Here is a 27226-nt window from a genome sequence, read left to right on the forward strand (position 1 = left end):
CACTATGCAAAAAAATACTAAAACTTCATTTAGCCAGAGCGGAGTGTTAAGTGGGGTTTCCGTGGGAGATATTTAAATCTCCCATTGAAATCAAATAATTTGTAATGCTTTATTGAGGCTCAAAGGGTGCCTATTGTTTTCTTCTATTTTCCTCCTTCTTCCAACTTTTCTGTACCAAAAAAAGCCTAGATCCTTGGTTTCTTTAGAGGCGGGTCCTGCAGACTGAATTTTGGAATGTCACCGGATGACGCAAAGGGAATTCTTTTGGCTGAGATTTTCTTCCCGATTGTCTCAATCTGAAGAAAAAGGAAAAAAAAATACACAAAATCAGCTGACAGAGAATGAAATCAGTATTTGAGGGGGGCTTGTTAAAATATTCATGAGTGGGAGAGACATGGGAACAAGGTCAGCCAATGAATAGGCATAGCAACTAAGTCAGCCAATGGGATCTTAAACAGATCTGAGTCTGTGCAAAGACTTGAAACAGAAACTTAAGCAGTCTCCTGCTCTGAGAAGTAAACTTAAGCAGTCTGTCTGGGCTTTGCTGATATGAAACTGCTTGTGTTTGCCTGTAACTCTCCTGCCTTGTATTTACTTGGAAAAACCACCTGTTGGTATTGTACATTTATTCATCTATTATTCATCTCCATGCATTTTATTCTCAACTGGTTGTGAGAACCCAACTTTGTGAGGTTACTGTAGGGTTTTTAAACACTGTCTGACTCCACGAAACCACGGGTCACTTGAAGCTAGATAGCAATAACAGACTTACATACCGCTTCATAGTGCTTTACAGCCCACTCTAAGTGGTTTACAAAGTCAGCATATTGCCTCCAACAATCCCCAAGTCTGGAGGGAAATGATGAGGAAGAGGAGGAACAGCTGGGTCTAGTGTCTTACACACGGATACACAGAAGACAGAGGAGAGGAGAGCAGTGGAAATCTATGAGCCGGTCCTTGGGACAAAAGAGCCACCACTGCTAGCGAAGCTCCACCCTAGCTCTGGGGATAAAAGGCAGGGAGGAGATGAATAAGTGTGGCATACAACTATTCATCTCCCTGCTGGACGGACTTGTTAGCCTGCGGTGAGAGAGAAACTTTTTGCCGGGGCTGCTGGTGCTCCTAATAAAGGAACCTTTGAATTCAATTCAGAGGGCTTGTGGGGATTGGGAGAGCCAGGTCAGAGCACACGGTTAGCGAGCAGAATAACGGAAGGAGATCATACCTGGAACCCGATCGTTTGCAGCCGATGATGGAGATCATCCAGGACTCTCCTGCCATCAAAAATAAAAGCTGGCTTCAGCATTTTTTTGTGAATGCGCTCGTAATCCAGCTCCTGCAAAAGACGCCCAAGATAAGTTTCAAGCGATTCGCATTGGATTCCCTTATGTCAGGGGTGTCCAAACTTGGGAACTTTAAGACTTGTGGACTTCAACTCCCAGAATTCCCCAGCCAGCTGGCTGGGGAATTCTGGGAGTTGAAGTCCACAAGTCTTAAAGTTCCCAAGTTTGGACACACCTGCCTTACATAGAGCTTTTTCACTGTGTTTACCTTAAACATGTCCCACTCTGTGCAAATGACGAGCGCGTGGGCCTCCTCGCAGGCTTCGTACGGGTCCTTACTAATGGTGACCAGTCGCGAGACTAAAATGGGAAGAGAAAGCGGGAAGTTGGAGTCAAACGTTGAGCATCCATTGGCCCAAGAGAAGCCCATTGAAACTGAGCTTCTCTGACATGCAGGTCACGGTTATCCTAAAGGTGCTTTTTTTTTTTTTTCCCAAGAGACTCTGGTTTTTCTTTGAAGACATTTCGCTTTGAAGCACTGAAGAAGAAGCTGAAGAAGCTTCCTGGATGAGAAGCGAAATATCTTCAAAGGAAAACCAGAAAGTCCAGTTGCCTCTTGAAAAAAGCACCATTTAAGCTCGTTGTTTTCAGTGGGAGAGGCTGAAGCACTTAACAGAAAAACAGAATGGTTTCCCATCAATATGATTTTCCCGTGGTTCCATTAGCACAAACCCCTTTTATGCAATTTTAATGGTTACTGTTCTGACCCAGGATTCCTTAAAAAGCAAGAAGCAAAGTTCTTGGTCCCAGCAAAACCCCTTTTATTTACATGACTGCGAATTCCTTTCATTCACAGTCAGCAAGGTTTAGGAAACAGTCTTTCCAAGGAGTAGTTATCAACACGAACCGTATCTCGTTTGGCGAGCTATCAAATAACTAGTTTCCAAACACAGGCCAAGAAAAACGTGGCAAAGAGCTTCTTATAGTCACAAACAGAACTTTCCACTCTTGAAACGACCGAAGGAACGAATTGTTTCCTGCAAAAGCCCCCTCCCCCTTCACTCTTTTGTTTCCTATAGGAGGGCCAATCAGCTCCAAGGTGTGGCTTTACTCCCGAGTCGACCCTGCTTTCTTAGTTGTTCTTGTCTTCTGGCAGCTCTGTGCATGCGCACACTGGGAACAGGCTCCAGCTGTTTCTCTGCCTCACTGCTCTCTAGCTCCCTCTCTGCCTCCGACACAGAGCCCTCGTCTGAGCATTCCTCAGCCCCCAGGACTGGCCCACGTTCCTCCCCAACCTCCTCATTGTCAGACTCTGCTGCCATCTCTGCTGGCTGCCGGTAGGCCACAACAGTTGTCTTTGGGTAAGTGATCCATACCAACATGTACAAAATAAGAAAGAAATGGCTGAATCAGAATCGAGCTGGAAGGGACCTTGGAGGTCTTCTAGTCTAGCCCCCTGCTCAGCCAGGAGAGCCTCAATTGTGGCCATAGGTTGAGGGCTACCTGTATTTGTTTTTAAAATTAAATTACAGCATTTACAGTTTATTATTTGGTCTCAGTAATCACTACAGTTTTTTCCCCTTTCCAAATTTTGACGTGTGTTATACAAAAAGCTTTTCAATATAGCAATAGCACTTAGACTTATATACCTCTTTACAGTGCTTTGCAGCCCTCCTTAAGCGGTGTAAAGAGTCAGCCTCTTGCACCCAATAATTTGGGTCCTCATTTTACCCACCTCAGAAAGAGGGAAGGCTGAGTCAACCTGAAGCCTGGTGAGGTTCCAACTGCCAAATTGCAGTCAGCCGGCAGTCAGCAGAAGTAACCTGGCACTCTAACCACTGCGCCAACATGCTCAATACCCTGATTTTGTTTCGGGTTTTTTTGTCTCCTTTCTGTGACTTTTCTGCAACACCTTTAGAAAGCTCATCCCACTCACCTTGGTCATCCTCAGAGACCCCTGGGTGAGAAAGATCCAGAATGATTTGCTCTCTCAGAACTTTGGGATCGTAGATATGGAGTCTGGCACCTTCGTCCATTAAATATTTGCTGATGTAGATACTGGATGATTCTCTAAAAATAAAACGTACAACGTCCTGAAATCCCTACCTCTATTAACCATCCTCTAGAGCAGTGTTTCTCAAACTTGGCGACTTTAAGTCCTGTGGACTTCAACTACCAGAATTCCCCAGCCAGCTATGCTGGCTGGGGGATTCTGGGAGTTGAAGTCCACAGGACTTAAAGTCGCCAAGTTTGAGAAACACTGCTCTAGAGTTTAACCTAGGACACACCTGTGTTGAAAAGGCAGGCAAAGATTACCAACTTATCAAACAGATGGGTGTTAGAATTAGCACCTCTGAATGTGATGAGATTTACTTCTGGGCAAAGCACTGAGAGCGCCTTTACCTGAAATACATTCCTTGTGAGAAACGGAAGGGAAGGAAAAATAGGAAGGGAAGGAAGGAAAGGAAAGGGGAGGGGAGGAGAGGAAGGAAGGAAGGAAAGGGGAGGGAGAAATTGAGGAAATAAGACACTTTGAAGAGGAAGGAAGGGAGAGAAAGAAAGAGAGAGGGAGAGAGAGGAGGGAGGGATGCCCACATCAGCAAGAGAAATAGATGTTTTAAAGGGGAAGGGTGGAAGGAAAGAAGGAAGGAGAAAAGAAAGGAAAGAAAGAAAAAGAAAGAAAGAAAAGGTAAGTGTTGAGTTTCCAATTTAAACTCTATCCATTTTATTTATCCTCCATCCATCCAACCTTTCAGACTTCAGGGACCACTAAATTCATAATTTTAAACCCCGTGGACCACTAATATGATCTGCCTAATGACCAGCAGGGTGGGCGTGGCTAGGTGGTCATGTGACTGGGTGGGCGTGGCCAACTCAGTATCACTCACTTCGAGGGGTGCCTTGCTGGCCTCTACTCACCCCTCCCTCCCAGCCCCTCCTCATCTGGCCTCCTTAGGACCCCAACAGGAAGCCGTTGCTGGACCTAAGCAGCCACCACAAGAAAGAGTTGGCAAAACAGCTCAGTTCAAATTGGATCTGACTGAGAAGGAGGCTCAGCTGAAGCGCCTCACTGAGGACTAGGAGCATAGGCTTTCCAAGCAGAGGGAAGACCTGCGGGAGTGCAAGGCCAGGTGCCGGAGCCTGGAGGCTCAGCGGGCTGAGATGGTCAGCTAGTTCCAGGCCATGATGCAATCCCCCACTAGAACGAGGCCCTCCGGCTCTTCACTACCAGCGGCTCTTCCCTCTAGCCTTCGCCCAAAGCCTCCCCCCCCCCCCCAGGCTGAAGCAGACCCCAAGTGGGAATTTCTGCCTCCCTCCGACCCGCACAAAAAGACCCTGAAGGGGGAGACTCTCTGCAGCAACACAAGCGTTCATTGCACGTATCCGTCCCAGGGGGCGTAGTTTGAGGACCCCGGATTTAGTGCAATATAAAAAATGCAAATAATTTTTCTGCGGACCACCAAAATCTTCTCGCGGGCCACCAGTTGGTGACCGCTGCTTTGAAGTATGAAACAAGGAATTACTGTTTAATCATGGAGCTGAATGCTTTGTTAACCCCAGGGCCATAAACAATTCATCCTGATAAACTCTTCCTGGGTTGGGTCTGCCTATCATTAAGGGCGTATACTGAATTTATCTGCCAATTAGTCATGCTCTCCTAAACGAAGAGGAAAGAAAGAGATGACATCAAACATAATAAGCCTTTGAATACGGGTAGTTCATTTACTGATCGTTCAAAGTTACAACGTCGCTGAAAGAAAAGGGCCTTACGACCATTTTCCACCCTTAATGACTAGTTCAGCTTCCCCACGATCAAAATTATTCACATTTATGACGGTTGCAGTGTGCCGGGGGGGGGGGGAGCCCGCAATTCCCTTTAGCGACTGTCTGACAAGCAAAGTCCATGGGGAAGCCAGATTCACTTAACAACCAGGTGACCAAGTTAACAAGGACAGGGATTCCCTTAACGACGGTGGCAAGAAAGGTCGTAATATGGGGCAAAACTCACTCAGCAAATGCTTCACTTAGCGACGTAAATTTGGGGCTCTATGGTGGTTGTGAAATCGAAGACTAATTGTGATTCCATCTCACTTGTGACTTACACCAACCCTGATCTGCCATGTCACCGTTTCGCACACCCAGCTCTCAGTGAGAGTCAGATGGAGGGGGAAGGAGAATCTGTTGGCCAGGCCTCAGTTTCCCTCATTTTACCTGGTATCTCCTGTGTCCTTTTTAAATGCAAAACCCAAGATAGCAATCTTCTTATCAGTGACTGTGTTGAAGAGGCTGTCGATGATGCGGGAAGCAAATCTTCTACGTTGATAATCATTCATGTCAATCACCTGCCATTATGGGTTGAGAAAAAGAAAGGGGGTGGGGACAGAGAGTAAAGGCCCCTCCTTTGGAAACATCAAATAAATTTCCATTCACACCCCCCTCTCCCAACGTCCGAGTTTATAAACACCCAAAGGCTGGGGGAAATTTATGCTGCTCAGATAATACAAACATACGAAGCACCTAAAGGCCAGACAAGGAATCTTGGATGGAAACTGAACAAGGAGAAAAGCAAGGCAACTTCAATGTTATGATTTAAAATTGCTTTTATTTAGAATTATTTTGTGTTATTGTATTGCTCCCAAAAGTCAGGCATCCAGTTTTATTTACCACACTATAAAAAAGATGTTGAGACTCTAGAAAAAGTGCAGAGAAGAGCAACGAAGATAATTAGAGGACTAGAGGCTAAAACATATGACGAATGGTTGCAGGAACTGGGCCTGGCTAGTCTAGGGAAGAGAAGGACCAGGGGAGACAGGAGAGCATCTTCCAATATTTGAGGGGCTGCCACAGAGAGGAGCGGGGAGTCAAGCTATTTTCCAAAGCACCCAAAGCCAGAGAAGGAATAATGGATGGAAACTGAACATGGTAGAGATTCAACCTGGAAATAAGGAGACATTTTCTGACAGTGAGAACAATCAACCCATGGAACAGAAGTTGCTTTCAGAAGTTGTGGGAGCTTCATCACTGGAAGCTTTCCAGAAGAGACTGGACCTCCCTCTGTCAGAAATGGTGTAGGATCTCCTGTTTGGGCAGGGGGCTGGACTAGATGACCTACAGGTCCCTTCCAACTCTGTTAATCTTATCTCAATCTGTATTTAAATGTAAAAATCCTCACTAAGTATATGCAAGGGCTGCTAAATTGTATGAGATGTGTATGTCCAGGGTTGTACACAACTATTCTTAAATGGGCATGTACACGTACATACTACAACACATACACACACACCCTTTTTCTCACCGTGAGGTCCTTGGTGCTCTCTGAGCTTGGTTGTTTTCTTGCAGATGTTTCATTACCCAACTGAGTAACATCATCAGTGCTAAGAAGGGAACAAGGCTTCCTCTCTGTTTATGTATATCTATAAAAAGACACACCACTCCCAAACAGCACTGATAATGTTACCTAGTTGGGTAATGAAACGTCCACAAGAAAACAGCCAAGCTCAGAGCACCAAAAACGCCTCCAATACATAATTTCATATTATTGTTCTTTATGTTTAGGAATGAGGGCAGATCTGCAGCGTATATATTAAAAAGAAGCTATAAATCAGGGGTCATCAATCTTTCAGACCTCAGGGACCACTAAATTCATCATTTTAAATCCCGCGGACAACTAATATGATCTGCCTAATGACTGGCAGGGTGGGCGTGGCTAGGTGGTCATGTGACTGGATAGGAGTGGCCAAACCAATGTCATTCATCTTGAGGGGCACCTTGTCATGCTCTACTCACCCCTCCCCTCCCAGCCACTCCTTGCCTGCCCACCTGGGCTCCTTAAGGCCCCAACAGGAAGCCGTTGCTGGACCTAAGCAGCCCCCAGGAGAAAGAGTTGGCAAAACAGTTCAGTTGAAATTGGATCTGACCGAGAAGGAGGCTCAGCTGAAGCGCCTTACTGAGGACTAGGAGCATAGGCTTTCCAAGCAGGGGGAAGACCTGCGGGAGTGCAAGGCCAGGTACCGGCACCTGGAGGCTCAGCGGGCTGAGATGGTCAGCCAGTTCCAGGCCATGATGCACTCCCACTGGAATGAGGCCCTCTGGCTCTTCGCTACCAGCCTTCGCCCAAAGCCCCCCACCAGAAGTCTGAAGCAGACCCCAAGTCGGAATTTCTGCCCCCCTCCGACTCAGACAAAAAGACCTCAAAGGGGGAGATTCTCTGCAGCAACACAAGCGTTCATTGCACGTATCCGTCCCAGGGGCCGTAGTTTGAGGACCCCGGATTTAGTGCAATATAAAAAATGCAAATAATTTTTCTGCGGACCACCAAAACTTTCTCTTGGGCCAATGATTGGTGACTGCTGGTCTAGACCACAATAGAACCGTTCATTGTGCTTCCCCACCCAGCAAGACGTCCAGGTGGGAATCAAACTAGATGAATCGCATACCCTTAGGATTGAGGTCCCTCCCAAAGCCTTACCTGTTGCCAATAGCGAGCCACTTCCGATAGGTTCAGGGCCTCGCAAAGGTAAACCAAATTCAGAACATCTTTTTGGAAGCAGCTCCCACCAAATCCTGGGGAGGAAAAAACAGGAATCGAGTCCTGATTGAAGGACAATGTTTTTGATTTTCAAGTACCTTCCTCTTCCTATGACGGCCTTTTGCCCTAGTCTACCTGAGGTCGACAGATTTAGGAAACATGGAGTGACTTTTCTGTTTACTCCACAGTTGTGTGTTCTGACCGAGGCTTCCCAAAAGCACGAAGCCGACTCCTCGTCCTGATAAAACCCCTTTTATTTAGTTTATAAAGTGAATTCCTCTCCAGCAAAGTCCCGGCCAAGAGTCTTTCAAGAGATTTCACAGCTACAGACCTTCATCAGGCTTGGAGAGCTGCCAGGCCGATGTCTTCTAAACTCCATGCTGTAGCAGCAATTACTTGGCAAGAAGTCAGGAACAGATCTTCACCCTCATGAATTGAACTAATTGTCTCCTGCAAACTCCCCTCCCCTTTCACTCCTCTTTATCCCCTTTGGGAGGGGCCATTCACTGTCCACCTATGGCCTTACTCCCAAGTCGCCCCTGTTCCTTAGCTGTTCCCTTTTCTTGGCAGCTCTGCGCTTGTGCACACTGGGAACAGGCTCGTTGTTCTTCTGCCTCACTGATGTCCGACTCCGAAGGCAGCTGATAACTGGCATAGGGCAATGGCCCCCTCTCTGCCTCTGACACAGAGCCCTCGTCCGAGCCTTCCCCAGACTCCAGGACTGGCCTATGTTCCTCCCCAACCTCCTCACTGCCCGAATCTGCTGCCAACTCCACTGGCAAGCAACAACATTGTGGAGCTGCCAGAAACCGCCCTTTCCTTAAGCGCACTTGTCCCATTTCTGTACAGGTAGTTCTCGACTTACAACAGTTCATGTAGTGACCATTCAAAGTTACATTGGCAATTATGACTGTTTTTCACACTTACGACCGTGGCAGCATCCCTATGGTCGTGTGATTTACATTTGGATGCTCGGCAACTGGTTCATATCCTGCTGCATCAAATATTCATTTCCTACTAGCTGATAACTCGGATTATGCCCAGATATTTATTTATAGGGGGAAAATGTCCGGACCAAACGTAATTTCTAATGTTGGATTTTCCCCCTTACCAGAGGGATCCCCCTTGTGGAGTACTGTGAAGCCATTACCATGGCAGCTCCACTGCGCTGTACAGTAGAAGTCATTTTACGGCGGTACAGTAGAAGCCATTTTATGGCAGTACAGTAGAAGCCATTTTATAGCAGTACAGTAGAAGCTATTTGAAGGCACAACAGGCTGTATCTTAACAGAACTCACACCCTGAGGGGTTTTTAGGGGTGTCTTACCCCCCACAGTATTTTTCTCCAGAGAGTAAGTCATCTGGGTACCAAGTTTGGTTCAAATTTCTTGAGGCGCTCAAGAGTTATGCTGGAACACACACACACAGGAACACACACAAAGTGCTATTTGTATATATACGTATATATAGTATCTCCTTAGCGTAATATTTATTTACTATTGGTATTCCTTCAATAAGATTTATAAATCATCATAATTAAAGCAAAGTCTGGTTAGTGATGGTTTGAAGTTAGAACGGCAATGTAAAAAGTGACGGAATTGGTTTTTTTCACACTTAACGACCCTTGCAGCAGCCCAGTAGTTCCCAAATTTAGACACTTGGCACAACTGACTCATAGTTACGACGGTCGTAGTGTACTGGGATCACATGATTCCCCCTTTTACGACCTTCCAACAAGCGAAGTCGATGGGGGAAGCCAGATTCGCTTCACAACCGTTTGACTAGCAACGGTAGTGATTCACTTAACAAACATGGCAAGACAAGTCGTAAAAAGGGGCAAAACTCACTTGACCACCGTCTCGCTTAGCTCAATTGTGGTGGTAAGGAATACCTGTATTACAGAAGCCAGGTTGATATAGATTTTTTTTTTGCCTTTCAGGGAAGCCTAAAAAGAGTTTTAACTAAACTTCTTCATCCTCGGATCTCTCACAAGTAGAACGTCGCCGCGCTTGAGAACTTACCAACGCTGGCCTTCAAGAACTTGTTCCCAATTCTTTGGTCCATTCCGATGGCTCTGGCCACCTCTTCAACATCGGCGCCCGTGGCTTCACACAGGGCACTGATGGAGTTGATACTGGATATCCTCTGTGCAAGGAAAGCATTGGCTGCCTGGGGTTGAAGCCAAGAGAAAGCAAAGCACAAAGTTATTTCAGTTGAGACGTAGGAACCAGGCAACGAAGCGCAAGAAAATGATGAAAGTGTTGTGGCCCACCAGCGGAGCTGGCAGCAGACTCGGACAGTGAGGAGGTTGGGGAGGAACATGGGCCAGTCCTGGAGTCTGGGGAAAGCTCTGATGAGGGCTCTGTGTCGGAGGCAGAGAGGGGGCCATTGCCCTATGCCAGTTATCAGCTGCCTTAGGAGTCAGACATCAATGAGGCAGAAGAACAGCTGGAGCCTGTTCCCAGTGTGCGCATGCGCAGAGCTGCCAGGCGAAGGGAAGAGCTAAAGAACAGGGGTGGATTTGGGAGTAAGGTGGACGATGAATGGCCCTTCCCAGAGGAAATACAAGAGGAGCGAAAGGGGAGTGGAGTTTGCAGGAGACAATTAGTTCGCTTAATTGGTTTGTGACCCTCCGAGGCTCCTTGCCAAGTTTTGCAGATATCAGCCTGGCAGCTCTCCAAGCCAGATAAGGTCTGTGATTGTAAATCCTCCCTTGAAAGACTTTGCTGGATGTGAATGAGCAGAATTCACAGTCAGTGAATAAAAGGGGGGTTTGTCGAGACCAGGAGTTTGCTTCTTGCTCTTGGGAAGCCTCGTTTGGGACAGAAACTGACATTAGATCACTAGCCTTGCTTACTATTTGTCAGGGTTCCAAGTAATAAATCTATGGCAAGCAAGACTCCGAGGCCATTGAGCTCCTGAAAGAATACTTTTATTGGAAATATCATATTGGCACATATCTGGTAAAAACCGACTCTGAAAACTCCCATGGTTTTCACCTTATTAAAAGTAAAATATTTTCTACTCTCTCAAAACAATCAGCCACGTGGTCCAATCACCGTGCAGTCTGACAAGCAGGTAACATCACTCTGCTGCCTTCTGACCAGGTGTGGGAATGTCCAACTATTATTGATGTTGGGACTATGCCTGCCTTCAAAGCAATTCAGAGATTTTGCGTGCAGAGAGCTCTGGATTCCAGCATCAAATGGTTTAATAAAAGGTAAAGGTTCCTCATGCACCTATGTGTTAGTCGTTCCTGACTCTAGGGGGCGGTGCTCATCTGCGTTTCAAAACCGAAGAGCCAGCGCTGTCCGAAGACGTCTCCGTGGTCATGTGGCCAGCATGACTAAACCCCGATGGTGCACGGAATGCTGCTACCTTCCCACCAAAGGTGGTCCCTATTTTTCTACTTCCATTTTTACATGCTTTCGAAGCTGGGAGAAGTAACGGGAGCTCACTCCGTTACGCAGCGCTAGGGATTCAAACCGCCAAGCTGCCGACCTTTCTGATCGACAGGCTCAGCATCTTAACCACTGAGCCACCGCGTCCCTTAAATGGCTAAATAAATACACACAATTCAGTGTATTGTGTATTGTGGCCCAACCAAACCAAAAAGGTAAAGACTAGATACGTTTCATTTTGAACAATTCTGGGTAACCGCTGATCGGTGAAACAATGAATCCTCTATTTTCCCTTGAACATTTTGCTACAGATGTTCTTCCATTGTTTACAGATGGTCCCCAACTTATGACCCCAATTGACCCCAAAATCTCCATCGTTATGTGAAAGAGTGTCCCTTTTAATACGATAACCTATTTCTGTACAGGTAGTCTTGGACTTACAAGAGTTCATTTAGTGGCAATGTGAAATTACAGTGACACCTATGACCGTTTATCACACTTACGACTGTGGCAGCAATCCCATGGTGCGATTTGCATTCGGACCTTCCCTGTTCCTCCCGTAATACTGGAAGGGTCTCCTGCTTGAACATGTTGGGGCTGGACTAGAAGACCTCCAAGGTCCCTTCAAACTCTGCTATTCTGTAATAACTTTGAATGGACCCTAAATGAAAGGTTGCAAACCGAGGACTACCTGTGTGCCATTCTACCTTTTCCTACGATACCAACCAGTTTGGAGAGCTCTGAAGACCAGGTATTCGTGGTCAGAATCTTCTCTCTGGGCACCCACTGCTCATAGACAGCACTCAATGCACGGACGGCTTTTTGCCCCTCGGGGGTCTCGTCCCCCCCTATCAATACGCGGTCTGGATTCTTGAGGTCGTTGACGGCCGTGCCCTCCGCTAAGAATTCTGGGTTGGATAAGACCTGCAGCCAAGAACAAAGATTGTTTTCCCCTCGCGCAGACGAGATGTGCATTGCATCACTTCGTTTCACAAATCTCGATTATCTTACCTGCAGATTTAAATTCGGTTTCATGTTGGCATCAAATATCCGGCGGATGCTCTCGGCGGCCCGCACAGGAACGGTGCTTTTCTCGGTCACAATTTTATAACCGTTGGAGTTTTGCACGATCCTTCTTGCGCAAGCCTCAATATACTTCAGGTCGGCAGCCCGGCCTTTCCCCATACCATAGGTCTTCGTTGGCGTATTAACCTAGGTTAAAAGAGGGTTTGAAAGAGGAGAGATTCTCAGGAAAACCTGTTGCTTCCTGGGCTGTGTCCCATCATGTAATGTCCTGTTTCAACTTTTAGATCATTAAGAAAACTGCGATCTTATTTTTGAGAAGAGCTGGAGAAACATTTGATGCGCATCTGAAATCCTTCATGTTTAAGCATCGTCAGTTGTCAGAATCCAGTCTCCACCGCCAAGGTTTGCTCGCTCCCCTGGGTTAATTTATTGATATGTAAGCAAATTAAAATTTGCTTTGCTAATAATAATAGTATTTATAATATTAAATCACAAAAGTTGGAATAGACTGTACAAGTGGCTACAGAATAGTAGCCAAAACAAGAAATAAAAGTTTAAAAACACTATAGATTATGCTGAGAAAAATGTATATATGTAAAATTTGATTATATGCACTATGCTATTGTATTATAATTATTACATTATTATTATTAGAATTGTTAAGAATTACGAGAATAATTGAACAGCAAACTACAAAAACAGAATATACATGCTGATATGGGAAGCTGCAAAATTATCAAAAAATCAAAACAATTTATGGTGAACTGCGCATGCACGCACATGACTAAACTTGCCAGCAATGGTGGTGGCAACCGGGGTACTGGTTTGAGGGTGTGGCCAGCCTGGGTCACTGCCGGTTTTGCGACCCAGGTCTAAATACCACTACCGATTCAGCCGAACCAGGAGCAACCCACCTCTGTTCTGCCACCCAACCAACTCCCAAACAAGATTGTATGCCAGAATCCCTACTTCTAAGGAGTGGCTGCCTTTTAGCATGGATAATGTAGAGCTAAATCAAGAAAAAAATGTAATTTTATTTTAATACATTTGTATATTATTCAGTTTAAACCACAAGCTCCCCCCCCAAAAAAAAGATTTTTTTTTTTCCAAAACCAAAACAAAATTAGACCAAACGTTAGAAAAATTGTCTCATTTTGTTACGTTTAAGCAAAATGTAACTTCTTGCATTTGCAAAAAGGGGCATATCTAAATGTCTCTTGTGAACAGCACATTTGGAATACCAATACATTGGGAATATAAGATCCCTCCTCTTAAATTCCCAAGTATGCCTTCTATCACTTAGTAGATAGGGAATCACTCCCAATGAATTTTGAGGAATTTCAGTCGCTGTCGTTTAATCAAGCTATGAATTTTCTGCACCAAAGATGGAATGGGGAACAGAACCCTTTCTTAATCCCCCCTTTTTCACGCTGACTCTGGGAAACCTATCGTGGAATGGGAGGAGGCGATAACCTGCTATTAGCCCTCTGCAAATATTCTGCTTTTTAAACTAACTGTGCTTCTGGAACCCACCAATGGAAGGTTTTCCCTTGAACTGTAATCCCCTCCTGATCTCCTATGTCCAATTGGTGTGGCCTGTCGGCCGCCGGCCCCTCCAACCGCCGAATCAGAGGAGGAGGAGGCGTGGGAGTTTGGGCTCAACATCAGGACAAACTGAGAGCTCCGAGCAGGAAGAGGGAATGGAGATGGCAGAGAGAGAGAGAGAAAGAAAGAGAGAAAGAGGAGGAACCTGAGCCAACCATCAGCCCTCAGATGGAGAGTCAACAGCCCCCCAGGTCTGGAGATGGCTGATGAGGAAGAGGAGGAACAACTGGGTCCAGTGCCTGATGTGCGGATAGGAGAGGAGAGCAGTGGAAGTCTATGGGCCGGTCCTTGGGGCGGAAGAGCCACCTCTGCTAGCAAAGCCCCACCGTAGCTCTGAGGATAAAAGTCAGGGGGCGGAGATGAATAGATGGGCAGAAAGCTATTCATCTCCCTGCCGGTCAGCCACTGATAGCCTGCTCTGTGTGTGTGTGTGTGTGTGTGTGTGTGTGTGTGTGTGTGATAGAGAGAGACATTTTGCCAGGGCTAATGGCGCTCCTAATAAAGGAAACATTTATTTAATACAATACAATAGTAGAGTTGGAAGGGACCTTGGAGGTCTTCTAGTCCAACCCCCTGCCTAGGCAGGAAACCCTATACCGTTTCAGACAAATAGCTATCCAACATCTTCTTAAAGACTTCCAGTGTTGGGGCATTCACAACTTCTGGAGGCAAGCTGTTCCACTGATTAATTGTTCTCACTGTCAGGAAATTTCTCCTCAGTTCTAAGTTGCTTCTCTCCTTGATTAGTTTCCACCCATTGCTTCTTGTTCTACCCTCAGGTGCTTTGGAGAATAGTTTGACTCCCTCTTCTTTGTGGCAACCTCTGAGATATTGGAACAATGCTATCATGTCTCCCCTAGTCCTTCTTTCTCTTAAGCTAAACATACCCAGTTCCTGCAACCGTTCTTCATATGTTTTAGTCTCCAGTCCCCTAATCATCTTTGTTGCTCTTCTCTGCACTCTTTCTAGAGTCTCCACATCTTTTTTACATCGTGGCGACCAGAACTGAATGCAGTATTCCAAGTGTGGCCTTACCAAGGCATTATAAAGTGGTATTAACACTTCACGTGATCTTGATTCTATCCCTCTGTTGATGCAGCCTAGAACTGTGTTGGCTTTTTTGGCAGCTGCTGCACACGGCTCGCTCCTATTTAAATGGTTGTCCACTAGGACTCCAAGATCCCTTTCACAGTTACTACTACTGAGCAAGGTATCACCTATACTGTACCTGTGCATTCCGTTTTTGTTGCCAAAATGTAGAACCTTACTCTTTTCACCATTGAATTTCATTTTATTAGATAGTGCCCAATGTTCAAGTTTGTCAAGATCCTTCTGTATTTTAAGCCTGTCTTCTGGAGTGTTGGCTATTCCTGCCAGCTTGGTATCATCTGCAAATTTGATGAGTTTCCCATTTATTCCCTCATCCAAATCATTGATGAAGATGTTGAAGAGTACTGGGCCTAAAACAGAGCCTTGGGGTACTCCACTGCATACTTCCCTCCATGTAGATGCAGTTCCATTGAGAACTGCACGTTGAGTGCGGTTGGTCAGCCAGTTACGAATCCATCTGGTGGTGATGCTGTCTAACCCACATTCTTCTACTTTATCTAGTAGTAGGTTATGGTCTACCTTATCAAAAGCCTTACTGAAGTCCAAGTAAACTATATCAACAGCATTCCTCTGGTCCACTAATTTTGTCACATTTAACTACAGAGGTTTTGTCGTGGGTGGGAGCCAGGTCAGAACTCTCGGTTGGTGAGATGAATAAGTGTGGCAGACAATTAGTCATCTTCCAAGGAACTTGTTAGCCTGTGAGATAAACTTTTTCCCGGCACTGCTGGCACTCCTAATAAAGGAAGTTATTTTCCTTTAAATTCCTGGGAGTCCACCTCCAGCAAAGACCTCACCTGGAAAATCAACACGACCCAGGTGGCCAGAAAGGCCCACTTCTTCAGGGTCTTGCGGGGAAAAAAAAGTGGAAGAAAAACCGATGGCCTCCTTTTACCGGTCCCACAATAGAAAGCGTCCGCACTCATTGCATTGCGGTGTGGTATGCTGGCTTGACAGCCGCCTCCTGCCGGCCAGCTGATTTTTGGATCTCTGCAAAAGATGATACAAGCCATCGAGAATGTAACTACCTACATCCAACAGGAACAGGAAGTTCCTCATGGGAGCAGATAGAGGTCAATCCTAGAGAGGCAGGAAATGGATCACTGAACAATGCAGCTGAATGCCTAGAGAAGAATAAAGCTGCATACAAAGCACCTGTGACAGCTCAGGCATGCAGGGGTGTGTGAGGGTGGCTCCCGCCGTGCCCCCTTTTTTGGGGTCCCAGGAGGCTTCAGGGAGGCCTGCTAGGCCCAAAACGGGGCACGGGGAGTTGCAATGCACAGGGCGGTGGGAGGCACACATTGTATCATGCGTATGCGCGTACTTTCAGCACACGAGGAGAAAAAGGTTCGTCAACAATGCACTAGGACATCGCTAGGACTCGCTGCCTTAGAAGAGCGAGGAAAATCCTCAGGGACGACTCACAGTCTGGCCGGCCCTTCTTTCTTCTCCTGCCACCGGGAAGGGGATATAGACGCCTAGGCAGCCGCACAAACTGGCTGAAGAACAGTTTTTAATCGCGGGCTGCCAGGCCCCTGAATGCGAAATACCATATTTCTCGGAGTATAAGACGCAGCAAGGTTTTGAAGAGGCAAATTAAACAACAAACAAAAGGTTTTGCACTCTGCAAATGACCCCTTGCAACAAGCAGGAACCTCACAGAGAGCTCAAAAGACAACTATCACACTTCACACAAAAATAACACAAAAGCTATTATACAACTAACTCACACGCAATGCAAAAGCAGCTGGACTTCACACAAAATGGCGCCTGCAACAAGCAGGAACCTCACAGACAATCAGGCACAGCTGATTGTTGCTCAGCTGATTGTCGGAACTTTTTTTTTTTTTAGCATATTTTTGCTACCGGCCCAAATTGGGAGCATTTCACCCCCTGGTTGGTCGTGTTTGGGGAGCTGGATCAGAACACCACAAGGAATTTTGAAACCGAGCAAAATTATTGCTGGCACTTGTGACTAACTGGGTTCCTCCTTCGGGTTTCCTTCCATTTCCCTCGGATTTAAACTTTTAAGAAGTAAAATGAATTACTTACAGAAATAAATACGAGATCAGCTTCTCTGATAGCTTCATCGATGTTGGTGGAGAAAAAGAGATTTTTTCCTCTGCAAGATTCTACTACCTCTTTAAGTCCCGGCTGGGGGAAAAAAAATCAACAAAGAAAGCATTTTTGGATGGGTTTTATTCAAGAGGAACATGGCTCAAAGGGACGAAGCCTGATCAAGTTATAGTAGAATTGTGAGCCACCCGGAGTCATTTGTGAAGATGGGTGGCTGTAAAAAATTGAATGAATAAATTCATAACTAAACATTAAAAGCAACTTCATTCCTTCACTGTAGATCAACAGAGGCTTGTGGGGTCTTTGGTGCTCTCTGAACGTGGCTGTTTTGCTGCAGACCTTTCATTACCCAAATAGGTAACATCATCAGTGCTAGTGAGGAGTGGGGTACAGGGCAAGCCGCCTGTTAAGCAAACAGCGAGCAAACTGCAAGGAAACCACCAAGCTCAAGAGAGCACCATGGAACTTCAGTTCTCCTCCTTCACTCTGCAAGTCACAATCCCTTCTAGCACTGATGATGTTACTTAGTTGGGTAATGAAACGTCTGCCAGAAAACCACCAAGCTCAAGAGAGCACCAAGGACCCCACAGTCCTCCTCCTTGCAAGTCCCCCTTCTTTCTAGCACTGATGTTGTTACTTAGTTGGGTAATGAAACGTCTGTAAGAAAACCACCAAGCTCAGAGAGCACCGAGGACCCCATAGTTTTTTCTCCTTCTCTCTGCAAACCACACTCCCTTCTAGTACTGATGATGTTATGTAGTTTGGTAATGAAACGCCTGCTAGAAGCCCAGCAAGCTCAGAGAGCGTCAAGGACCCCTCTTTTCAACCCCAAGCTACAAATTTCCTCCTTTATTGGCACAACAGGTGCTTCTCTGGCTTTTAAAAGAAAAACCCCCAAACCTCCTGATGGAATTGGAATTAATTTCACTTCCTCCACACCTCCTTGATGTCCATGCAAAAGGACAGCCATTCAAAGACCGTTTATATTCTGAAAACAGCATTTATTGTTGCTTTCGTGGTGTGGAGACAATAACTTGGTCCTTAACACCAATATGACCAAGGAGCTTCTAGTGGACTATAGAAGGAATAGGTCAGACATTCAGCTCTTGCTTATCAATGGAGACTGAATGGAGCAAGTGGCCAGTTTTAAGTTTCTGGGGATTGTCATAAAAGAAGACCTGACCTGGGGCAACTCACATTGCAGCCCTGGTCAAAAGGGCCCAGCAGAGATTATACTACCTGAGACTTCTCAGAAAGCAACACCTGAATGGAAAACTGCTGGTGACCTTCTACCGCTGCACCATAGAGAGTATTTTAACTTACTGCCCCTGTGTCTGGTTTGCCAATTGCACAGGGGCAGATAGGACAGAGCTCCAGAGGGTCAACGTCATTGCCCAGAGGATCATGGGTCGCCCTCTCCCCTCTTTGGAAGAGCTTTATAGCTCCCGCTGCCTTAAGAAAGCTCAAAACGTCCTTAAAGATCCATCTCATCCTGGGCAGCCTTTTTTTAAAAAAACTATTACCATCTGGCAGATAGTACAGGATAATAAACAACAAGGGCAAATAGGCTGAAAAACAGCTTCTATCCCAGGGCAGTAACCATGTTGAATTCTACAGCATAGTGCAATATCAGGTTTTCAATTGCAATTATATAGAAAGTAAAAGTTGTATGTGTTTTTATTTTTTATTTTTATAGTTATAATGTACACTGAAGACGGCATTTAATTTTGCTGTACCATGAGCAATGACAATAAAGTAAAACTATACTACCCTGTGTCCCTGAAAATAAGACCTCCCTGGATATAATAAGGCCAATCGGGCTTTTGAGCGCATGCGCTAAAATAAACCCTCCCCGAAAATATTGCAACACAGCAGCAGCCATGAGGTGACCACGCTCGCCGCCTCCTGCACCTCAAAAATAATAAGACCTCCCCAAAAATAAGGCCAGGTGCTTATTTCAGGGGGTCAAAAGAAAATGAGACCCTGTCTTATTTTCGGGGAAACACAGTAATTATTGAGGGAGCAAGTCCTTGTCCTTATTCTATTCTGCCCCGTGGGCAGTTATGAAAATGTGACAGGAGGTTCTTCTGTTAGCCACTCCGGAACAGTATGTAAAAAATGATTAACAATAAGAATGGATTTCATAAAGATAGTAGCGGCAGCGTTGCAGAAATCCAGGCGCATGAAATGCAGCATAAAATCAGCCAGAACAAAAAAGTAATATTACTGAGCCACTGTACCTCATAAATAGGAAGGATGTCAGAATTCCACGCCCCGATCCGAGCTTCGTTAACATCAACTACGGTGACTTTAATTTTGGGGCACATATGAGCAATAACGCTGCATGTTGGCCCACCAACATAACCAGCACCAATGCAGCAGATTTTCTTGATTTCAAACATGACTGATCTGGTGAGGAAATAAATTGGGATGTGGGTCAATTAGAACCAAATTTTAGAATGGAATAAAAACTGTATTGTCAGTTTAAAGGTACACGAATCAGCGTATCTTAAAATGAAATCTCGTTGCATTCAGCTCTCAAAAGACAATCATTGTGCATATACCCACATACACACACACACACACACATTTATATGACACAAAGAAACATCAGAGTCCAGTTCGAATGTATACATACACATATCAGTCCCTCAGACAGAAAGTCCATACAGAGAGTGATGAGGACAGTGGAGATGATTATAGAAAGCTCACTTCCCGTTATTCAGGATACTGCCTATAAGTGCTATGTGCTTAGAGCTCAAAGCATTGTTAGAGACCCTGCACATACACTTTACGGTCTGTTTCTGTTGCTCTCCTCTGGGAGGAGGTTTCAAAGCATTTCTAGCAGAACCACTAGACTCTGTAACAGCTTTGGTCCCTATGCCATCCACCTGGTAAACTCGCAAGATTTGTTTTTCTCGCCATGTATATGTATAGAATTACAGATGTATAGAATTACAGAATCCGGTAGTCCTGCTAGAAATACTTCTAACACCTCCCCCCAGAGGGGAAAAACAGAATCAGACCATGGAGAGGGTGGGTGGGGACTCTAACAGTGCTTCGAGTTCTAGGCACACAGCGCTTATAAGCAATATCCCAAATAATGGGAAGTGAGCATCCTATAATCTTCTCCGCTGTCCTCACCACTTTCTGTATGGACTTTCTATCTGAGGCACTGTTGCTACCATAGTTTCAGCAGAGTTTCAACACTGCACAAAGTGAAAACCACTTTTGAAAGGCATGCTTATATGGGTCCCAAAATTTGTGTTCAATATTTCTGTTTGGAAGCACCTACAAGTCCTGCCTAAGCCAATTTGGGAAGGAAGGAGCAGTTTGGGAAGCATTTTATGATAATCCCAGAGCTCTTTCCTAGCATGTTCTCTTTGCAAGAGTCACTCATCCCATCTTCGTGTTCACAGATGCTCATCGCGGCCTGAGAAAAACTAAACCCTGCAATACAGAGAGTCCTCAACTTACAACCGCAAAATTTATGCCGGGTTAAGCGAGTTTTCTACATTTTACGATTTCCCTTGCCACATTTGCTAAGCGAATCGCTGAAGGTCTTAAATTGGTAAGATGCACTGTCAGAAGGTCACAAAAATGGATCCCAGTAACCTGGGACATCCCTGCGACCGTCATAAATGGGCACCGGTTGTCAACGCATCCGAATGTAAAATCATGTGACTGCGGAGACATTTTTTTTCAGTGCTGTCGTAACTTCGGTCACTAAACGAACTGTTGTTAAGTCAAGGACTGCCTGTACTGAATTATAAACCATGGAAAGGGGGGGGGGGAGAAAGAAATGAAGTTGACTTGGTAAGAAGCAGCATTTTGAGGAAGGAGTGCTTGCAAACAGACCCCCGAGTAAAACATCTTCTTTACAACTCCTTCTTTTAAGAAGCAGCTTGTAAGGAGTCGCTTCCCTTCCCCCAAGCCAACTTTTTTTCCCCTCCTTTTTCTTGCAAAATACAAGGAAGAAACTGTTAGAGAAGGGTGGAGTGGGGGAATTGCCCAATTGACGTACTCTCGTTCAACGGAATCTGGGTGGATTTCAACACTGGTTGGCCTTGTGGATTAGACATTCTTGCAGCTGATTAATCCTTTCCAATGGCAAACGTCTTTCCGTTTTCTTCCAAGGGGTTGGGACGGAGGGCTGCCTGGATTAGATATTACACACACACACCCAGGTGAAAGATTAAGCTGGGGTGCGTTTACTATGGCAGAACTGAGCAGAGTTGGAAGGGATCTCGGAGGTCCTCTAGTCCAACCCCTGCTCAAGCAGGAGACCCTGTAGCAGTGATGACGAATCCACACACTATGGATTTCAAATAGCTCCCCCCTCCCCTCCCCCAGTAATCACATCAGCTTAATTTACCTGAAGATGACATAACTTCCCTTCCACCAAATTAAGTCACACTGCTGTTATTATCTGTTGTTTAGCCACTTCTTAGGATACCAGAATTGCTAAAGCTGACCTAATCCAGCATTTCTATATTCAATATACTGGTACATACTTCCCAATCAAATAGTTCTGGATTTGTGATTGAAATCGGCATTTGTCAATCAGCATTTGTCAATCAGCATTTGTCCAGCAGCTGCCAAAAAAGCCAACACAGTTCTAGGCTACATAAACAGAGGGATATAATTAAGATCACGTGAAGTGTTAATACCACTTTATAAGGCCTTGGTAAGGCCACACATGGAATACTGCATCCAGTTTTGGTCACCACGATGTAGAAAAGATGTGGAGACTCTAGAAAGAGTGCAGAGAAGAGAAACAAAGATGATTAGGGGACTGGAGACTAAAACATATGAAGAACGGTAGCAGGAACTGGGTATGTTTAGCTTAAGAGAAAGAAGGACTAGGGGAGACATGATAGCAGTGTTCCAATATCTCAGGGGTTGCCACAAAGAAGGGGGAGTCAAACTATTATCCAAGGCACCTGAGGGTAGAACAAGAAGCAATGGGTGGAAACTAATCAAGGAGAGAAGCAACTTAGAACTGAGGAGAAATTTCCTGACAGTTAGAACAATTTATCAATGGAACAACTTGCCTCCAGAAGTTGTGAATGCCCCAACACTGGAAGTCTTTAAGAAGATATTGGATAGCCATCTGTCTGAAACAGTATAGGGTTTCCTGCTTAGGCAGGGAGTTGGACTAGAAGACCTCCAAGGTCCCTTCCAACTCTGCTATTGTATTTATTTGTTATTACTTGTCAATCAGAAACCAGAAATTCTGAATTGTTTATTTCTTTACAGCAATCAGTAGGTCTAATAATGCTGGTCAGCATGAGTCCAAAATGTTCCAATCATCGCATAGCTGCCTCATAAGTCAGAGGAGAGAAATGTTCTCCAGATGTTACTGGCTTGCAATGTCTGCCCATCCTTACCACAGCAAAGACCAACAGAGATTTTAATAACATTTGGAAAGACAGCACTTTCAGGAAAAACAGGACGATTCCTTATTTTTTTTTATTTTTTGGATAGGAAGGCAGGCAGGCTAGGAGTGCATGGCTTGCCTTATAGGCGGTCTTATTGGTTGACCCCCAATATGATGCAGGAACTTACCAAATATGGTAAGAAAGGAAGCAAACTCTCCTATTAAAGCAGGAATATCAATGTCTTCCTTTTATAACTTTTTGAAATAAAACAAAATAGTACAGCAGGTCGACGATCGAATGCTAAATCTTGAATCTAACGCTGAGATCTCAATAACTCAGTCAACAGACATAGATATTCATTGCCCTAGAAGTAGACACGCTGGCTGAAGAAGAAGAAAAAAACTTATCTGGCACTCAATTATGGCTTTGATTGCGGTCCAGCCAGAGGTCTCAAACTTTATTTCAACATAAGCGAAGTACCGTATAAAGGAGAGCAATCTTAACTTTCTGTTTCAACTGCATGAAATATATATATATATATATATATATATATATATATATATATATATATATATATATATATATATATATATATATATATATATATATATATATATATATATATATATATATATATATATATATATATATATATATATATATATATATATATATATATATATATATATATATATATATATATATGGCTAATGTTATAGGTATCAGAAACACACAATTAGGGTGATTTGTTATAATTCCTTCTTATAATATAACTAGCCGATAGCCCGGCATTGCTAGGGTATTTTATTTAGAAGGGGAAAACATCCAGACCAAACGTCATTTCTAATGTTGGATTTTCCCCCTTACCAGAGGCAGCCCCCCTGTAGAGTATGGTGAAGCCGTTACCGTGCAACTCCACTGCCCTGTACAGTAGAAGCCGTTTTACGGCAGTACAGTAGAAGTCATTGAAAGGCACAACCGGCTGCATCTTAACAGAACACCACCACCCCCCGAGGGGTGTTAAGGGTGTCTTATCCCCACAGTATTTTTCTCCAGAGAGAAGGTTATCTGTGTACCAAGTTTGGTTGAAATTACTCAAGGCTTTCCAGAGTTATCCTGGAACATACACACACATCGCCATTTTTACATATAGATTACATTTATAGCCCCAAGAATGTTTTTTTTTTCATGCAACCTATAGAATGTTAGTGACAAACTACACACCAGCTTAAATCCCAGTTGTACAATGGATTTCCAGACCTACAGAATTTGCTTAAGGGATACCTTGAAATACCATCCTAAATACATTACTACAGAACTGGGGGAAAGGAAAAAAAAATTCATTTTTCCCTAACCCTTAAGATCCACTCCTCCAATCTCACAAGGGTTTGTTCTAAGAATAAATAATGAGCCGTCCTGAAAAGGATAGAAACTATCAGTAGCAAAACTTCACTGCGCTGTACAGTAGAAGCCATTTTACGGCAGTACAGTAGAAGCCATTTTAAGGCAAAACAGGCTGTATCTTAACAGAATACACACCCTGAGGGGGGGTCTTACCCCCACAGTGTTTTTCTCCATAACATACACACACAAATAGCCACATATACACACATATATATGCTGGTCTTGTTGTATTCGGGTCTTTTCCCGTGTAAGATTGTCTTGGCAACGTTTCGGCGAGGTCCCACTCGCCATCTTCAGGCATGAAGCCGAAAACACCAGCCTGAAGATGGCGAGTGGGACCTTGCCGAAACATTGCCAAGACAATTTCAATCTTACATGGGAAAACACCCGAATACAACAAGACAGGTGTGTGTGTGTGTGTGTGTGTGTGTGTGTGTGTGTGTGATGTCAAAGCACCTGGTATGCCCAAATATGGGAGGGAGTGCGTATATAAGACCCGAATACAACAAGACCAGCATAGATAGATAGATAGATAGATACATAGATAGATAGATAGATAGATAGATAGATAGATAGATAGATAGATAGATAACATTTATAGAGTACAATAAAAATATAGGATAGAAACTATCGATAGCAAGGCTGTAGTACTGATGCCATGATACAATAATAGACAACACGGTAAAAAGGAATGCAGTGCTGAAAATTAATGAAGAAAATATGTTAATTAATGAAGACTTAAAAAGAATCTTTTGGAAATTATAGATTACTTTAAAACAGCCTCTGGAAAGGAAGAGCTGTGTGCGAAATATTTTTTCCTGAACTCTACAACTGCAGAGTCAGGCAGAATATGGTAATTATCCCAGATTAAACGGATTGGGGGGGGGGGGTGTTGGTGGAGTGAATCCATGAAGGGTGCAGAATAAATTGGCTCATCCATTAGGTCTTATAGAGGGGAACCCCGTTTTATAAACCACCAAAGCAAGCATGGTTTCCCCTCCACATTTCCACCACTGGCCGGGAGACCAGCCACTGCTCCAAAATAAAATTTGCTTTGGGAACACCAGTCCATCTTGAGTCTCAAGTCAGTCCTCTCACTTATGCTGGGAAATTCCCAGAATGAATGAAGTCAGAGGATGGGAAGCGTGGGGGAGAAAGAATCCCCCCCTCCACCCATAGTTTCTTGAATCCTCTTGCCCCACATCACAGGAAAAGAAGTGGGGGGAGGCCCACCTCAGCCAGAGAAATGGAGGAAATGGGACATGTTAAAGTGGAAGGAAGGGGGGGGGGAGGAAAGAGAGGGAGAAGAAAGGAAAGAAGGAAGGAAGGACCCACCTCAGCTAGAAAAATGGAGGGAATATGACATTTTAAAGTGGAAGGAAGGGGGAAGAAAGAAAGAGAGGGAGTGAGAGGAAAGAAAGAAAGAAAGAAAGAAAGAAAGAAAGAAAGAAAGAAAGAAAGAAAGAAAGAAAGAAAGAAAGGAAGGAAGGAAGACCCACCTCAGCTAGAAAAATGGAGGAAATGGAGGAAATTTTAAAGTGGAAGGAAGGTGGGAGAAAAAGAAAGAAAGAAAGAAAGAAAGAAAGAAAGAAAGAAAGAAAGAAAGAAAGAAAGAAAGAAAGAAAGGACCCACCTCAGACAGAGAAAGGGAGGAAATAGGACATTTTAAAGTGGAAGGAAGGAAGGAGGAGAAAGAAAGAGAGAGAAGGAAGGACCCATCTTAGCCAGAGAAACTGAAGAAATAGGACTTTTAAAGAGGAAAAAAGGGTGGGGGGAGAAAGAAAGAGAGTGGGAGGGAGGGAAGGAAAGAAAGAAAAAAAGGGGGAGAGAAAAAGAGATGGAAGAAAGGAAAGAAAGAAAAGACCCACCTCAGCCAGTGAAACTGAGGAAACGGGACCTTTTTTAAAGAGGAAGGAAGGAAGGAAGGAAAGAAAGAAAAAGAAAGGGGGGAGGGAAAAAGAGGTGGAAGGAAAGGAGGAGAGAGAGAGAGAGAGAGAAAGAAAGGAAAAGGGGGAGGGAAAAAGAGACGGAAAAAAGGAAAGAAAGAAAAGACCCACCTCAGTCAGAGAAACTGAGGAAACAGGACCTTTTTTTAAAGAGGAAGGAAGGAAGGAAAGAAAGAAAGAAAGAAAAAGAAAGGGGGGAGGGAAAAAGAGGTGGAAGGAAAGGAGGAGAGAGAGAGAGAGAGAGAAAGAAAGGAAAAGGGGGAGGGAAAAAGAGACGGAAAAAAGGAAAGAAAGAAAAGACCCACCTCAGTCAGAGAAACTGAGGAAACAGGACCTTTTTTAAAGAGGAAGGAAGGAGGGAGGGAGGGAAGGAAAGAAAGAAAGAAAAAGAAAGAAAGGGGGAGCGAACAAGAGATGGAAGGAAAGAAGGAGAGAGAGAGAGAGAGAGAAAGAAAAAGGGGGAGGGAAAAAGAGATAGAAGAAAGGAAAGAAAGAAAAGACCCACCTCAGTCAGAGAAACTGAGGAAACAGGACCTTTTTTAAAGAGGAAGGAAGGAGGGAGGGAGGGAGGGAAGGAAAGAAAGAAAGAAAAAGAAAGAAAGGGGGAGGGGAAAAGAGATGGAAGGAAAGGAGAAAGAAAGAAAAAAGGGGGAGGGAAAAAGAGACGGAAGAAAGAAAGAAGAGACCCACCTCAGTCAGAGAAACTGAGGAAACAAGGACCTTTTTTAAAGAGGAAGGAAGGAAGGAAGGAAGGAAGGAAGGAAGGAAGGAAGGAAGGAAGGAAGGAAGGAAGGAAAGAAAAAGAAAGGAGGGAAAAAGAGATGGAAGGAAAGGAGAGAGAGAGAGAAAGAAAGAAAAAAGGGGGAGGGAAAAAGAGACGGAAGAAAGAAAGAAGAGACCCACCTCAGTCAGAGAAACTGAGGAAACAAGGACCTTTTTTAAAGAGGAAGGAAGCAAGGAAGGAAGGAAGGAAAGAAAGAAAAAGAAAGGAGGGAAAAAGAGATGGAAGGAAAGGAGAGAGAGAGAAAGAAAGAAAAAGGGGGAGGGAAAAAGAGACGGAAGAAAGGAAAGAAAGAAAAGACCCACCTCAGCCAGAGAAACGGAGGAAGCAGGACCTTTTTTAAAGGGGAAGGAAGGAAGGAAAGATGGAGAGAAGGAGAGAGAGAGAGAGAGAGAAGGGCCTCCCCCCTCCCTTCAGCCCTCTCTCCACCGGACCCCAGCCGGTCTCCCCCCGACCCACCTCCCACCCTGGAGGCCTGGACTACCTGAGGGGCTGGCGGAGGCGAGGCAGGAGCCGGGCGGGCGGCAGAGGCCAAGTGGGGCCGCCCCGCAGCGCCTCACGCTTTAAAGAGCCGCCTTCCTCCTGGGGCAGGCGGAGGCGGAGGCGGCGCCCAGCCCGGCGAGGCCCCCTTCAGGCACGGAGGCGGCCCGGGCCCAATTGCACCGCCGGAGGCGGCCTGGGCCT

At 44.8% G+C, this 27226-nt stretch overlaps 1 protein-coding gene across 1 annotated transcript; it reads right to left on the reverse strand.

The window, feature by feature from the left end:
• Nucleotides 1-121: 121 nt before the first annotated feature.
• Nucleotides 122-27226, reverse strand: UGDH (UDP-glucose 6-dehydrogenase). The gene is made up of 12 exons (XM_081959009.1): nt 27027-27226; nt 19271-19439; nt 17007-17108; nt 12225-12425; nt 11940-12137; nt 9834-9981; nt 7753-7847; nt 5496-5626; nt 3220-3353; nt 1552-1643; nt 1226-1336; nt 122-296 (listed from the first exon to the last, which is right to left on the reverse strand). The coding sequence occupies exons 2-12, from the start codon at nt 19430-19432 to the stop codon at nt 186-188; spliced, it is 1485 nt and encodes a 494-aa protein (XP_081815135.1). The 5' UTR covers nt 19433-19439; nt 27027-27226; the 3' UTR covers nt 122-185.

This window comes from Natrix helvetica (genome assembly GCF_964273705.1).
Source record: "Natrix helvetica genome assembly, chromosome: 7".
Lineage (NCBI taxonomy): Eukaryota > Metazoa > Chordata > Lepidosauria > Squamata > Natricidae > Natrix > Natrix helvetica.

What these genes read in the sequence shown, in the direction of transcription:
- UGDH (XM_081959009.1), bottom strand. Translation starts at nt 19,432, where the DNA reads ATGTTTGAAATCAAGAAAATCTGCTGCATTGGTGCTGGTTATGTTGGT. An exon ending in ACATCCTTCCTATTTATGAG is followed by an intron (nt 17,109 to 19,270) that starts GTACAGTGGCTC and finishes TTTTTCCCCCAG; the next exon opens with CCGGGACTTAAAGAGGTAGT. An exon ending in CTGATCTCGTATTTATTTCT is followed by an intron (nt 12,426 to 17,006) that starts GTAAGTAATTCA and finishes CTTTTAACCTAG; the next exon opens with GTTAATACGCCAACGAAGAC.